At 39.5% G+C, this 17573-nt stretch overlaps 1 protein-coding gene across 1 annotated transcript; it reads right to left on the bottom strand.

Annotated features, from left to right (window-relative positions):
- Positions 1–910: 910 nt before the first annotated feature.
- lrrn1 (leucine rich repeat neuronal 1) lies at positions 911–15864 on the bottom strand. Its single transcript, XM_038697827.1, has 2 exons — positions 15565–15864; positions 911–4054 (listed from the first exon to the last, which is right to left on the bottom strand). Exon 2 carries the CDS (start codon positions 3892–3894, stop codon positions 1741–1743), a length of 2154 nt encoding a protein of 717 aa, XP_038553755.1. The 5' UTR covers positions 3895–4054; positions 15565–15864; the 3' UTR covers positions 911–1740.
- Positions 15865–17573: the final 1709 nt, after the last annotated feature.

Below are 17573 nucleotides of genomic sequence, written 5' to 3' on the forward strand. Positions count from 1 at the left end.
CATCATCAGCATGTGCATCTTGATGTGCACAACGCACACAAATCCAAATCAGTTACTGACAGTAGTGTGACACTGGAGTCAAGGGACTTTATCTTGGGATGTATAATTTGTGTCAAGAAAAATTTAACTTGAATTGCATTTATAAGCAAGTTAAAAGCATTTATATACAATTTATACATTATTTATAACACACTATGATGTAGCTTTAAATGTTAATAATTTGTCAACATATGGTCAGGTTTAAAACTGATTATGTGACAGTCAAGGGAGAATAAACGGATATCGTTTGTTAGCACCACAAAGCCCAAAGCTGTCAGTCTATATCAGACATATTTGGTGCCAAAAAATTCTGCAGTCCGTACTAACTGCCCATTATGCATGATCATCATCGTATCCGATCTTAGCTGCATTATACTCTCTATGTTGCTTCTTTTCTAAAGCTCTGAGATTCAAAGGTATGTCTGATTTAATAAAACAGACAGTCAACAAAAATACAGGCAATATATTCACTGTCTTGGTAGTGAGTGACAAATTTTTGGTTTTTGAAGTTACTGTATGTACTTCAAGGCATACTGTGGAGTCATTATATTGTACCAGGGCTAGAAATTAAATTATTCTCTGATAATTGCTTTGCAGAGGCAAACACACTGCAGTATGCATCTTCCATTCTCTCTCTGTCAACCCTGAGGTTGTAATCAAACACCTACGCTATGTTCATCACACTGAAATTAATAAATCCTAATGTAAGACATTAATGAGATGATTTTTCCCTGCAACAACAAATTTAAGTCATTAAACCTTCACTTTCAACCTGTAATGTCAGTTTCTCCAAGGCATATTAAATATAAAGAATGCATAATTAACCATATGTACTTCTTTATAAAAATGACACTTGATGTTGAAATCATGGTTTAAAAAATATGAGGAAAGAAGATTTTATTTAATTTGCTCCTCAATAAACAACATTTGTTTGTGTGTGTAAACCACAACAAAACCATGATTGTAGACATATTGTAGCAAAATAAGAAAAGAAATATTTAAGAAATTTAAAAAGCCTTACATCTATTTACCTAGTTCATAACATTCATATTTCTATTGCTGGTTTACAGTAGCTGCTCTGCAAACTTAAAGTCTAAATCAAACATACTGTTATTTAATGTACAAAAAGTAAATTAATTATAGCTGATACAACATTACAGAAGAATTGCTAACATTATTCAATAGACAGTATATCAAGTCTAAACGTACTTTGTCAGCTTATAGTTGAGTTGATAGACAAATTAGTATATATATTTCAGTGCACAACAGTCAACAGTGAAACTGTTTTACAAGAGAAATAAAGATGGCAACAGTTCTGCCAGAGAAACATGTCGAAAACAGGGTGGATTTCAGCTCTTCCTTCGCTCGCATTTGCTGAATCTGTGACAATGCTCATGCTGTGTTCATCAAAACAAGTACTAAAAATAAAGCACGGTGACTACTTAGTCCATGAAGCTAAACAAAGCTGCCATATTGTGTGTCAAAACGGGTGAGAGGCAAAAAGGCAATATGCTAAACTAAAGATCTGAAAATCTTGGTTTGTCATTCGCTTTATAGAGCAAGTCTGAGTGAACCAATGAAAATAAAAATAGGGAACATTAAAGAAAAATTTACTTAGTTCACTTTACACAAAGAAGCAAGTAGGTATAGTTGTGCTCCTGAAAGAAACATGTCTCTGTATCTCCCACTGAATAGTAACTCTCACCACATGTAATAGCTGCGTGTGGTGTCCACCTGACTGGGTTTTGTCTCGGATGAGCCCTCTTTCTCCTTCTCACTGTCTGCCTCCCACAAGTTGATAAGTGGAGGGTACAACTCGTTTAGCGGTATTGACGAGGTTTTCTGCATATACTTTTTCAGTGAATGGTGATAGTTTTTCCTCTTCCACCTCTTGGCAATGTACACACCCAGAGAGGCCAGACTGATGATTACAAACATCGTTCCCATGACTGCTGCAAGAGCAGTGTTGGTCCCTTGATCAGATATTTCCACAGTGAAGGTTGCTTGCTTCGTTGTCACATTCACGCACGACTTCTGCATTTGTTGGTGGATGTTGGAGACAGTGAGGCACACCTCGTACTCAGTTGCTGGTTGTAAATGCGTAAGGTTGTACTCATGGACATCCACAGGTACCCTGGCAGTGTAAGTAATATGTGGGTTGTCTATTTTCATAGTGGCAGATGACCATTTGAGGTTAGAGGTCATTACATTGGAATTTATTTTCCAGGAGACCAGAATAGAGTGAGATTCTGTTTGTTTGACGTAGATCTTCATAAGCTGAGTGCTGTCTAACAGAGTGCCGTTCACCCGCATAGCTGTCACTCTTGTGTCAGCTCCCTCTGAATTTTCAGCCACACAGGTATATCTGCCAGAGTCTTCCACTTGGATACGAGAAATTCTCAATGTCCCTTCACTGCTAAGGCTGTACTTGTCAGATAGGGTGTCCATCATTACTTTGTTCCCCATTGGTGTCACCCAATAGATTTCAGGCTCAGGTTGGGACATGGCTCTGCAGTCCAAGTCCACGGTCATGCCAATGTCAAGGTTGAGGTGGCTTGGGAAAGTATCATGGGAAATCATGGGCAGGCACTGGTTTGCTAAATTGTTCTGCAGAACGTCCCGAACATGTATGCCCCTTACTTCTGTTGGCATGGCACAAAACATAGACAGAGGTTCCATAAAACGGACAGTGGTTTTGTTGGAGCTCATCCACTGGATCACGCAGTCACAGCGCAGAGGATTGCTGTGGATGCTGATCTCACGCAAGTTGGGCAGAGAGTCCACTGTGGACTGGTAGAGGGCATTCAGAGCATTGTTGTTGAGCATTAGACTCTCCAAAGCTGGAACATCACGAAAGGCCTGACGGTTGATGTAGGAGAATTTAGGGTTGTTTGTAGCCTCCAGCTTTGTGAGCTCAGGAAGGTTGTCCAGAGCGTTCCGGTCAATAGAAACTAGCTCTCCCATGTTGTTTATACCCAGCTCCTTCAGTCTAAGCATGTTCTTGAAATCTCCTTCCTGAATCTTGTGCACTGGGTTTTTGTTCAAATCCAAGAATTTGAGGTTAGGGAGTTTCTGAAGGGCTCTCTGAGGTACTTGGACCAGCTTATTGTCATAGAAGGAGAGGCTCTCAAGATTGTCAAGTCCCACAAAGGCATTTCCTGGGATGTCTGTCAAATCCATCCCAGCCAAAACCAGGCTTCTAAGGTTGCCAAGTGGCTTGAAATTAAAGTCCATTATTCCAACAACGGGGTTGTCCCCAATCATGAGGATCTCTAGATTGGGTGTAGATTCAAACCACTGGCTGTTGATGGTCTTGAGCTTGTTGGAGTTGAGGTGAAGCCTGAGCAGGTTGTGGAGTCCAGAGAAGGCATTGGCAAAGATGGTGTTGATCTGATTGTGGTTGATGTAGAGCTCCTGCAGATTGCTGAGGTCTTGCAGACAATAATCGGGCATTTCCGTGATCTGGTTCTCCTCCAGATGAAGTGTGGTGAGCTGGGACATATTGGTAAGGCCAACATCCCGAATGCTACTGAAGTTGTTCTGGGACAAGTCCAGCTCAGTCAGGTTGAAGAGCTGCTCCAACTCCTCACTGGTCCTGGCAATGTAGTTGCTCTGTAGGAGGAGAACCTGAGTGTCACTGGAGAGGTTCCCCGGGATACGTGTTAGGCGAAGGTCATTGCAGTCCACAGTGATAGCTTCTCTGTAGGTGGACTGAGGGGTAAACCAGGGCCTGATCTCGCATACACACAGCTGGGGGCACTCATTGCTCTGGACGAAAGATAGTCCTAGCGATACCAGGATCAGGCCAGCAAACACCTGGCCTAGAAGAACGCAGTCTAACCTCCGTCTAGCCATACTGGGGAGGGATAGGAGTAGGGGCAGATGACTTTGGGAAAGAGTTTGTTACAGTCATCAACCAGAGTTTCCGCTGATTAGGTCTTTCAGTCCAGTGAAATGGTCAGGAGTTTAAGCAGACGTAGAATTTCACATCGAGATTTTGGAGCCGCAGAAAAATCTGGAAAGAAAGACAAAACATATCGTATCATTATACAGATAGTATTGCTAACCCATGTTTATAATGAAGAGAGTATATAATACATAAGTATTTTTTTAGCCATGATAGCATATTTAATTTTCATTCAGACTGGTGGGATGAATCAATGTCTCAAAACTCAGTGAGATCCACAAATACAAACTTGATTCACAAATGCCTGGTTGAAAGTTGTAAAATTTATTTGTAAATTAATTGAATGTATTCACAGCTATTTTTTTTTATTTGTGTATTTGCAGGCATGTGTTTGCAATATATTTGTGAGTTTCCAATTTTTTTTGCGGAAAGTGTTTTATATTTACAGATTACACATTTACACATGGATTGTTGATATGTTCACGTATAATATTGAGACCAACTGATCAACAGGTCAAATCTACCTTGTGAAATACTTCATCCTTCCAAACCCTAGAGATACCAATGTTAGTCTTTCAATCTGTCAGTTAGTCAGTCCATCACTTTGGTCTGAACTATTTATCAGGTTGGCCAAATGCAGCAAGGTGTGGGCCCAAATGCAGACACAGACGAAGCAGAATGCAGTTTATATGGTTTATTTAAACAAGATAACTAAATAAACAGGCTTTGATGAGTTCATGGCAAAGTCCAAACCAAGGTAGCATTCCATCAAATGTAACCAAAATCCAAAACAGGGCAGAAAGAACACGGTTCTTTGGATTATTATTTATTATTATTTGGATTAACAGTTGACATACGACGAAGACACGACAACAACAGAAGTGGGCACATTAAATACAGGGGCAAACGAGCAGGGAGGGAGAGAACAGGTGAAACAAATCAGCATAATCAGACAACAGAAAATCAAACTTGAAACAAACTGTTTGGTACATGAGTTGCAGAGTTGTTGACGTCATACACGTAGAAACATGGCTGATTGTTTGATTAATGGTGAGAAATCACATATTGCATATACATTTTTTGCTAATGTGTTATTTGTAATATGGTATTAAGTTATTATTATTATTATTTACTGTCCATGTAGAGTGACCTAGATTAATTAGTGCTAATAAATAACTTTCCTATTTGAAATACAAGCAATATCTTAGTGGTTTCAGGTAATGTCCTGGTGCAGTAACAACTCAGGGACAAAAATCAAGTTCATGTTGTTTCCATATTCTGACTTAAAAGCACATGAACGCATCGAAGTCAGAAGAACTACTATGCAACTCGGGAAATGAGACCATCCGAGGAGCATGTGAATTAAATTTAGTGACAAGACACAAGGATGAATGTAACCGAATGCAATAGAGAAACATTGAACCAGAACATAGCGGCAGGGAGTGAAATAGGGACAGCCATAAACAAGAATACAACAGGAAAATTACACTAAAAACCAAAACCATGACACTATTGGATAGATTGACATAAGATTTTGTACAGACATTCATAGTTCTGAGGGGATAAATCCTCTAGCACCAGTATGAGGTTTATATTTGTGTTTTTGGGTGAAATATCTCAGCAATATCTCTTATATATATCAATATCTCTTATAATTAACATGGTAAACATACCTGCTCAACATCGGCATGTTATTGTTCTCATTGTGAGCATGTTGACATGAGCATTTAGCTCAAAGCACTACTGTGTACAGCCTCACAGAGCAGCCAACATGACCGAAGACTTGAAGTTATTATCACAAAAACCTTCATGTTTCTTGTAAATATAGCAATTACTTATAACAACAGATTGACTAAGAGCAACAACTCCTTCTGCACTATCCTTCTGAGACTGCGAGTTATCTGCAACATCAACAGTTTTGAGAAAATGCAAGTTCAGCTCATTACAATGCATGCACAAAACACTGCTCTGAACTACTTGGAAACAGATCAAATTCCATTGAGGGCTTTCATCTATCCAACAGGCCCATAAGGACTCGATCATTAGCTTCTCCGAACATCATTAAACACTGTGAGATATTAGTGTGCCATGCCTCAAAGAAAGCAAAAAAAGATGCACATCTTAATTTTTAATGCAACATCTTCAGCATTGAAATTAGGGCAAACATGAAAAAAAAAGAAAAAGTTTTCAGCAGACCAAGAGTTTTTTTCCAGGATGATGTGGTACAGAAGGAAAATGTCAAAACTTTGAGCAGCATTCTATAACTCTACGAAGAGTTATGAATACAAATAGGGATTTCAGAAGAGGGTTGTGAGAGGACTAGAGGCTCTGATCTAGCCCATTTGCTTGGTTCAGCGAATGCGAGCTCTTGAGAGGTACAATGGGCATCTGCTTGCCCATATGGCAGTAACACGTACTCTAGTGACTTGGAAGATAAAGCATTAATTCTGGCAAACAACAAACAGCTTTTACTCAGTGCCAGTGCTAGATTTTAAACCTCTCACATTACAGTCAAATTATTTTTTTAATCTAGGGATGGCGATCCACCAATTTGATTCAGACTGAAAATTTAACAACCATGCTTCCTGTCATGTAACGATATTTGAAAACCATTTAAAAACATGAACTGATGCAGATCTGACTGGGATTGAAACATTGTCCATTTAAATAAATGTGTGGTTTGGAGTCAGTGTGCACCTTTTACTCTTGAAATTAAGATTTCACAGACATTTATGGTCCCCAGAGGATAAGGCCTCCTGACTTTACCTCTTTTATCGGATTTTGGTTTTCTTGTGATACTTTATCAAATGGCCAGACATTTACAGAACAATTTTTTTCATGGATTTATTCAAAATATACCAGTTATGTGTGTGACAGGCCCTTTTTTGCCCACATATTTACAAATAAAATACCACATGAAATGAGAATGAAAAAAAGATATTTAAAAAAACTGTAAATGTCTTGCTATAAGACCTAAGAAACAGTGTGTAAAATTATGATGAACTAACTGCCTTTAAGGGCGAGGAAAATTACATGGCATACAGGAAACATGTCATTTAGAGAAAACGGAAAAGACCAGTTGAACCTTTACTCGGAAAATGCTAACAAAGATGAAATTTACGCAATCTGCGGTTAACGAACTTGGTATCAAATTACAAATAATAATATTTATATATTATTGAAGATTGTTTAGCACCTTTTATGAAAGTATGGTAATGATAGTTGCATTATATGTTGAAATCTCAAAATTGACAGATTGAAGCAAAATCATCATTTTGGACAGTTGTGTCTCACCTTTAGTGAATTGTCTCCACAACCATTGGAAGGATTGTCATTCAGTTTGCTATAGACATTCATGTTCCCCTCAGAATGAACTAAAATAACTTTGGCAATCCTTGAAATGTTTTATCTACTGCCATCATCAGGTCAGCATTTGAATTTGTTAATTTTATGTAAACCATGCCTTTCATATTCCTTTTATCCTGTATGTGTCCCACTCACTCAATAATTCTGCATATAGACATACTATTTCTATAACAACAGCTTTATCCCTCAACATTGCTTATTGACAGGATTAAATTGCCAGCACTTCTTTAACATGCCCGTGCAGTATCCTACATTAACACCGCAACCACTGCAGAGCCATACGGCAGCACCACAGTACCACGGCCTTCTCCAGCTTAAGAAGATAGCGCTTAAGAGGCTTTCAAACAAGAGAGGTGACTAATTCATCTGAATGCAAACTGCCTGGCAACAGCACCAGGGAGACAGGAACATGCCCCTGCTCCCCCTATACTGAGGATTCCCTATAGGACAGGGCAGGGCATGCGCGAAACAGGGATAGTACAGTACCTTGTCTTTAAGCTAAAGCACTGTATACTGTGACGAATGTTGCACCAGTCAGGATTAGTAGATGGAGATACTGAAGTGGAGATTAGGTAGAGGCAGTGTACTGGATTCAAACCCAGAGGAGAGAAACAGGTCACTTAGCACTTTATTTAAAAGCAACTTATCAGTGGAATCTGAAACAGACGAGGAGCGTTAATTCATTGGTAATCTCATTATGAAAATAACTCCTTAAGTGCTTGTTTGAAATTTTGTCAATGACAAAATGTTGAGTATACAGAAGCATATAAATTTCAACATTTTTTGTTACTTCCATAGAGTGTTTCTTGCATTATTATGCCAAAAAAACAAACAAAACAACAGCAAAATTAGGACATTTTTTCAAGATACTTTGCATCATTTACCCCTTTATTTTAAAGAATGCTGCTTTTGTTGTCTCTTCTAGGGTTGGACTGATTAAGCGACTGTATTTTCATTTATGATAATTTAGCCTAACAAAAGGGCAGTTTCAGGAAGTAAATAACTAACAGAATTTGATCAATATACAATGGTAATATTATTGTTTTAATTAAAAGGATTAATACTGTAAATGTACTAGCGACCTGTCCAGGGTGACCCCGCCTTGCGCCCGTCAGCTAGGATTGGCTCCAGCCCCCCCGCGACCCTGTATGCAGGATAAGCGGTTGACGATGGATGGATGGATGGAATACTGTAAATGTAATCGTGCACCTGTAACTCACAATGTTGTATCTCTATAATGTACAAAAATATATATAAATAAATAATAAAAAAGAAAAATATCAAAACTGGATTCCAGATGGACTTTTTTTTATCATTTTCTTTCTATTTTGCATAAAATGGTTAGTGAAACAGGAGCATATCTACTACCAATTGCCACAAAATGGCTTTAAAATATACTATGTGTCAAGATTGTAAGCCAGATTTAGTATATACTTGTCTGCTCAAATGCTTCCTCATCTATTAACACAACTTGGGTTCATCTTAGTTTCCCCTCATTTAGTAAGATGCTGACAACTTTGTCTGTGCTTTCCTTTACGCAATGTTAGATTAAAAATGTATATTGGACACACAAAATATGACACACTTGTCAAAAGTTAAAAGTGGGTTAGCTGAAATAAAAAAAATAATAATGCTGTTCTGATGCAACTATGAGCACTTAGAAGGCAAAAAAATAAAAATAAAAAATCAGTGTCAACATCCTGTTGGTTGATTTTTCAACAACAACTAAAAGCTGTCTGGGACATCCTGACACAGAGCCACAGGAAATCTTACAGCAACACTCAACAACACAACACCAAAGACAGGAAGGCAGGAAATGGCAAAACCCAGAGGTCTTAACCACGACCACCTTTGAACATGTGAATGGGATACTTAAAATAAATACAAACAGCTTCTGTGTTGTCTAAAGTACCATTTAACATTACCTGCTGTAGGATACGGGATGATTTTGTATTACTTGATATATGGAGTGTTCAGTAGGTGTGATTGTAGTGCACCTTTTACTAATCAAAGACACAACTCACAAGTGGACATGTGTTTAACACTAAATTCACAGAAATGATTCAGGAATCCGAATATGTAAATTTATCATCTTTTAGACAAGGTGACATGTTTTCTTCTAGCATGCCTACTTTTTAGTCACCATTTTTGTTTTCATTTCCTTACCACAACCTACATCCTGCACATACCATAACTTCATTTAGATAATCTATCTGATATTGAATTATTTTCCATACTAGGTTCTGCTGGTGGTTGTTTTGAGATGTTTACCACCCTGGATGGGTTAGATAAACATGTCATTATAGTGCTTATAAGCCTATTGGATTATACAGTATATGGCTATGGTGCGCATTTCTAAACATGAACTGGTGAAGATCTGAATGGGATTGAAGCATTGTCGTTTTTAAATTTGTGGTTACATGCTAGGTTCTGCAGGTGATTGTTGCCAGTGGGTTAATGGAGCAGAAAGACCACTGACTATTTAAGGTGCTCTTATGGTATTGGTCTTGACAGTGGTCCTCTGAGAAATTATTTGTTACTTCTTACTGCTAATGTAATTTTTAGATTGCCTTAATGTTTAATTTCCTGTGGTTGGATAAAATCTATTAAGTTCATCTTATGGTTTTATGGTGAAATTACATAAATGAGCATTTTAATTTTCATGGATGATCATTAAGAGACAACTGTACAGAACAGATGACTATTTAGAATATGAAACACTCTGATGATCTTTATTATATTTCCACAATTATTTCATATAGTGACGTCATTTAGGCATCCACTGACTAATTCATTCATCCTTTGTAAGGTGCCTTTGCACCTGTTGCATCACAGTCTTTATGCAGTGCCAGTTACAGAATTCAATGGATGTGCTTTTAACAGATTTTATGTCCATATTTACAGTAAAACAGGTTGCTAATATGATCACTAGGTCAGCCAATAAGACCATGAGGTGCATGAAGTTCCACACTGGATGAAGTTGTTGGTGGCACAAATGCACAAAATTCAAACCCAGTATGGCTGTTAAACCACTACAGGGGTACTATGTAGTACTGATAAAAACAGGTGTGCCCTAAATTCATAATACACATACATTTTAAGCAGGTTTTTAGTATATAAGTTGTACACACTGGAAATGTGACTGAATTAAATATACTCAAAGCATGCATACTAAATATGGATACGGAGGTGCTGTTGATGGATACTATTCTCTGATAAGTATCCAAGAATTACATTTGAGTACTCTGACAATCTACAGACATTAGTGTGAAGATTTTTTTAATATGAACTATTTTCTACTGAAGGATCACCACCTACAGCTACTGAATGATGGCACTGAGAGTTTATTGGCTGCAGGTATTTCATACACAGTGTTGTTAGGAGATTGTGCTTTTCCTGAATGAATACGTTTCTTATACTGAGGAAATTTGGTTTCCAGATTTTTCTAGATTTTTATATTTTTTCCAGCACTAAAACTTAAGGACTTGAAGAGTATTTGGTCAGTATTGAAATTGAAGTATAGAAACTACAGTGGATCCTAATTTGATGGGCTAAGCTGGGAACCTTTTTATGGCATGAATTGCTAAAGTTAATATGAACGTACACAGTAGCATTGCAACGCAAGTGTCGGAAGTTTCCAAAAAAAAAAAAAAAAATTGTATTGTGATAAACAAGGTGAAAAAAGAGGGATTGATGCAGTGAAGGACAAGCAAGTAATACTGATAATGTTTGTCAGCCCCATGTTGCAGGGGAAGACAGTGGCAGCTAGGAGGTAAAAATCACCCATCTGCTTTGTGTGGTGACATGAAGTGTCAGCTCATCTTTTCCCTCCATGCCCTTATAAATGCATAATTTGTAAGTTATGTATATTAAACGTTTTTTGATTGAGTGTGAAAATGAAATGCTATTAAATAAGCTATATGTCTCCTTTTCATTTAAAAATGAAAATAAAAATGATGAGTGATAATAGATTATGACGGAATTTTTACGACCCTGTCTGTCAAAATGATGGACAACGAAAAAGTCTAATGCAACCTCTGGATAATGACAGTAACTGCACTCATCCAGCTCACTCAAGTGCTCAGAATATGAACTTATAGTATTCTTCTGAACTCTAGAAGACATGTCTTTGATGAGTACTGATGGGAGGAAATAAATATTTTTTTCTATGCCTCAAAGTTTATTTCCCAATCCTGTCAGCCCACTAAATAAGCTTGGTAAATATGTGAGTGATGAACGATGTGAAAGTGAAAGTCATAGTCTCCAAAGACTAGATTATGCCTTCCTCTGAACCACTCTGAGTGACTTTAAAGTCCAGTTTTCAAATTCCTGTCCAAGTCAGTCAGAGGACACTCAAGCTCGTCGTCAAAGAAAATCCTTCCTTGAATGCGATAAGGACTGAGAGTGACATGAGAAAATGAAAATGTGATTTAAACTGGTTACATAAAAATAGATATAACAGAAATGAGGGGAAACGAATTACAGGTGGAGCAGGTGAGATAAACAACCCCAGGGAGCCAATAAACACACAGAGTCACAAACTGAACGAAAGCACTCCTGAATAAGATGACAGAACCTGAGTGACAGAGAAACTCAGGAAGGGGGGATATGTTATATTGAGAACAGACTGGTGCTCTGACAAGAAGGCTTAATGAAGAGACCTAATATATGAAGTGAAAACTCAAGTCTCTCTTTCCTCTTCATTAAAGAAAGAAAACTATTATAAATATTACAGCCTTTTGGGAAACACATGTTCAATCTGACTGCTGCAGACAAGCAAACATTTAAGCTTCGGAGCTGACGTGTACGTGGACAGCTGCGGACACCCTGGACGAGGACTACTTCTGTTTACTACTTTCTGGAGTCAGCTTGGCGGACTCGTTCCACACATGCGCAGTAGATCGGTTGGTGCCCTGGTAGCGTAGTGGGGAGGCACGCGGATGTCTGCACAGACCCTATACGCGTACATCCTCTGATGACGATTTTCTCGCCACGCGGACATGTAAACTATATCTTTTTCCTCCACTAATGAAGGATTCTTCCTTCAATGTGCCCAATATGGGCTGTTGTGAACCCTTCAGATTTAACACACCCCGCTTCTTCAGCTCAAATAAGCAGAAGTTGAAAAATGTTTTAAAAAATGCCTGTGGCGGGTTTAATTGTTCCTATAGAACTGTGGTCGCCCATCCAGAGCACGACAGAGAGGAAGCATTTCCACGTTTGTTTCTATGTACTGTAACTTGTGGATAGCTTCCCCTGACATAAGGATGAAAAATATGTATGGTAATTATGTAGTAACACCCCCCCCACACACACACACACCAGTTGGTGACAACCTGGTCACATCAGCAACCCTCATGATACTGATTTTACAGCAGCTTGATTGCTGCACCTCTCAAACTCGTTCACCTTCAACCAGGAAGCGTCACATCTCAATAGACTCTTGTGTGGAGATCCTCAGCCTTTCTCTCTTCAAGGTGATTGATTTGATTTGTGGCAGACTGAAGGTCTTGGAACAACCACTAATAAGGGATTACGGTAAGAAGTGCAAACTGCAGAGTCAGTGTAAACAAAGGTTTCGCACGAGCCATGAACATTTGAAGCACAGGAGTGGAACCTATTATCACAATAAAATGTTCTGATACTTTTAGATGTTTGGTTTTTATTTGTATATCTTGTAAACATGAGTAAAACATAACTTACCTTATCTTAAAACTATGATAAGTTGAAAAACACACATACAAAAGGCAATTTTGTCCCATTTTGTAAATACATCTGTAATTCAACAGGTCAATGATTATGAGAGAGCCATAAAATGTGTTGCTGAACTGAACCAGATTAAAAGGGAAGTGACTGGGCAGCTATTATTATAAATGAAGTTTTGTGCATTTACATTAAAACAATACACATTTGGGGGATCACTTCAGGGTCCAGTGTCTTACTCAAAGAGACTTTAATGTGGACAGCAGGAGTTGGAGATTGAACCAAAATAATTACATACAACCAGTTACAATTAATGACCTATCGCCTCTACCACCTGATCCACAGCCACCTCTGCAGACCAGATTTCACTTTCCATTCATTTGTATGAATAACGGGGCGAGACGTGTTAGCTTCCGGCCATGAATTAACCTGCCCTTCGCTTCACACAGAATTCAATCTTATTAAACTTTGACATTCCAAATCACGAGGCTCTCCAGTTACCGCCTTTTCTGGTTAACAAACTGTGCCAGGTGAGCACCATTACAAGGAACTTAACATCTACCACCATACACGCAGCTTCCATCCTACCTTCATTAGGTTTGCCAGTCTGCCTATTTGACCTTTAAGGTGTAAAGTAGCCATAAACCAGTAGAATACGCTAGTAAACTAACCTGCAGTGTACTAAATGGGATGGTCATGAATGCTATTATTTCATATCAGTGTTGTGTGTGAATGTTCATTAGGGTTGTGATGCAGATAGCTGGGCCTGCTCACTCTTTATTCCCTGGTACCTGACTGGGTGTAAAGGACCACCGAGGGCCAGGGCCTCCTTTTGCTACGACTACACACACACCACTTTTCCCCAGAGCCAAAAGGAAGCACAGGTGTGTCTCTGAATGTCTGTCTCTGACACATCATCACATGCACAATTCCATGCCACGCTAACTCCTGTACTGCAGCACCCATGATGATGTCTCAGGAGATAATAGATAAAATGCTGAACTGGTAATGAGTTGTCACTGAGAACACAGAGGACAAAGAGTTAATGCCTCCAGCCTTCTTATAGGAATAATTATAGAGGCCTGAGCTCAATAACCCAACTCCCCCTCTTCACCCTGCCTTAAACCCTGGGGACCTAAATGTTGTTGGTGTGTGGGGGAGGGAGGTGAAGCCCTTTACCCCCTCCCACAAGTCCTACTGTCTCCACACACACGCATACATGTACACACAGACACCTGCTTACCACACACTCCCTATTGTCACACTGTGTCCTCACCATCAAGTTAAAAAGAAAATAGACATCTCGACTTTCTGTGTGTGTGTGTGTGTGTGTGTGTGTGTGCCTCAGAATGCAGTATGGTGTGTGTGTATATGTGTGTGTACTTTGTCCATGTGAAGCAGGGTGCCGCCTTGGGGGAAGAGGGGAAAAAAACAAATCAATCAGGTGTTCCTGCTCTGTCCTGTACATTCAGTTTTGAAGAATGATGTAGCCTCCTGCTCGCTTAGAAATCTGCTCTGTAAGACAACAACATTACAGCGCCAACAAAGACAAAAGTTTATGTTCTATAAGAAGCAAATGCACAATTACAATGAGACCATGCTGTTTCCTGTTTAACTGAGTCTACTTTACTTTTGTGTCATTATACTGTAAAGTCTCTGAACCTACTTTTATGTGACCCAGAGGTCTACAGAGAATCCCAGCACTTTGTTAAAATAGGTCATAAAGTGGACTCTATTTATGTGAAACTGAACGGGGAAAGCAAAACCCCACATAAAACATTAAAAATAAATCCTTTTATCATCTCAGCGTTTCTACAGTATGTCCCTCTGCCTAAAGTTGAGCGACGCAAGTCAGCAGTCTCCATCACAAAAGCGCAACAGCTGCAGCGACAGAAGCAGCGTTTGTGAACTACAATAGACCCCCTGCCAATGCAACCCCATTCTCACCACTACATCTTCTACAGAGGGGATTGTCTTTCCGCGACTTTTCGCTTAGAACGGAGGAATCGAGACATCTGCCGACATTACTTTAACATTAATATGCAAATCACATTTTCACAACGCTACGCACGTCGCACGCAGCTCCCGCTGGCACGGCAACTACCGCAACGAGATCAAAGTTTGGTTTCTGTGGAAAAGGCTGCCATTTGACGCATTGTAAAGGGTTGATCAGATATGTTGTAAGGTGAAATGTTCCAAAAGGGATCCAAAACACATTTTAAACCTAAAGCCATACGCTCAAACCAGAATGCATTTATAAATATACAAAGAAAGATCATGCCCTTGAGTGTATCTGCATCCTAAATATATCCCAACTCATCTCATCGCCCTTGTAGGGAAATCTGTTATGAATGAAATGAAACATATTGGTTTCACACAACAAAACAACAATCAGGCTATCAAACCGTTTGATTGAGGGTTTAGATGATGTGGGTGCCAATCGCATCACTAACAAAAATATTTTTAACAAACAAAAAAATGCAGCTTAAAAAGGAACTAACAGGTTACAGCAGTGGAAATCCAGCATTTCCTTTCCTGAGGGGTCTCACCTCCTTGTTGGCATTCCAGTCCGATGTTCCCAAGCGCACACGTCCTTTACACAGATAAAGGCTCAATTGAGAACAATAATAAATGTTATTGTGCCGAGGGGGGGGGTATCCTAGGTGGTTCAGCTGGCGGCTGTTTACAGCGAGTTGTCGTTTCAACTATATCCGATCAGTCCCAGGGCGCCTCGGAGAGACGCATGGTGCGGTCTGCAGAGAGATCTCCAACCTGCTGCAACAAACCACCGACCGGTTTGTCGTCCCGATATTCCTCCGCTGCCGCCTGCTCCTCCTACGGATGGAGAAGAAAAATGCTAAAAACACCTGGCGCTGTCCAGACCAGTCAGCTGATTCCCCAGCAGGCTATTGGCTGAGAGCGCCTGTCTGTCACTGCCGGCCAAGCAAAGCAGAGCACCATCTGCTCCGGGCTTGTTGTGATGAGAACAAAGACAGGAGAGGGCGGCGGGGCATGGGGCGAAGGGGTGGGGTGGGGGGATGGTGGTATGGCATCACTGCTGAAAAAAGAAAATCTCCCCTCTGACCTCCTCTTCAATAGACGGAACACTGAGGATGATACCAATGTGCTACTTTGTGTCACTAAAAGATTACAAACAATACTTCTGTAATCTCTGATTGTTTATTTATTTATTTATTTTTAATATTAGGCTATATCTCAGAAGTTGTGGAGATTTTGCGTGGACATTTGCTTTGCTTAGCCTACTTAAATTTCCACATTTGAAATGTACAATATGTGAGACTTGACACTTCTTTCCTCTGTCAAATTCACATTTCAAAAAAGTCGGAGGAAGCATCCACATAAATTCACAGCTTAAAACTGCTGCTAGCTAGTTAGCTCAGCTACCCATGCAACACACATTGCTGTAATAGTTCCTATAGCTAACATCGCAGCATATTTTGGTAAAGTATCAGACTATCACCTCTTGAGATACAAGTGATATAACAAGACCTCCACTGGCCAGGACTAGCTCGTTAGCATGCTTCAGTAGATATCTCTGCAACACAATAGAGTTCTGTGACATTATGCCAGAAGTGATACGTCTTCACATCTGTTCATTTTAAAAAATGTTTTAAACTAAATGTCTGCCCATATCTTACATACTGTACCTTTATGCATGTTGGAAACACAACCATTTAGCAAATTTAGCAAAACCTAGATATTTTCATTTTATGGAATAAAGCCATAAAAAAAGAGTCTTGGGTTTGAACATAATGATAATGATGGGTAATGGGAACAAGGCACGAGGTAGATGTATTTATCATTTCACAATACAAGGTTGCATAAAAAGATTAAGTTGTTATGCTACTCACAAAAAATGTTATATAGACCTACAAAAATGATACGGGTGAATAAACAATCAGGCATAGTGTGCTGAGCGTGGAGGATGAATCTCATAGCCTTAGGCAAGAAGCTGCTCTAAAGTCTGGTATTTACAATAGCACATACTTCTATCTCCCTTCCCAGAAGGCAGCAGGGTGAACAGGCTGTGGCTGGGTGGGTACTGTCCTTCAGTATCCTTTGGGCTCTGCGTAGGCACCTGATGCTCGGGAGATGGATACCAATACCAATGATCTTCTGAGCAGTTTTAATCACCCGCTACAGGGCCCTCCAAACTGCACATCCCATGCCAGTTTGTGATGTTTCCAGTCAGGATGCTTTCTATTGCTCCTCTGTAAATGTTAACAGCAACTTAGCACAGGAATTTTGCCTTCTTAAGGTTCCTTAAGAAATACAGCTGTTTCTGAGCTTTCTTCACCAGCATGGAGATGTGGGATGACCATGTCAGGTTCTCTGTGATGCTGATTCCCAGGAACTGTTCACCTGCTCCACCTCAGCTCCACTGATGTAGACAGGAGTGTGTGTCTTTTCTTCCTTTACCTAAAATCAACAAGCATCCTTGGTTTTGCTGATGTTGAGCAGCGGGTTGTTCGCTGAGAACCACTCTGCAAGATTATTGATTTCCACCTGATATATGAAGTCTCGTTGATGTTTGAAA

Source organism: Micropterus salmoides, unplaced genomic scaffold (assembly GCF_014851395.1).
Source record: "Micropterus salmoides isolate LMB-PRFRI ecotype aquatic unplaced genomic scaffold, ASM1485139v1 Ms_hic_scaffold_4, whole genome shotgun sequence".
NCBI classification, from domain to species: Eukaryota; Metazoa; Chordata; class Actinopteri; order Centrarchiformes; family Centrarchidae; genus Micropterus; species Micropterus salmoides.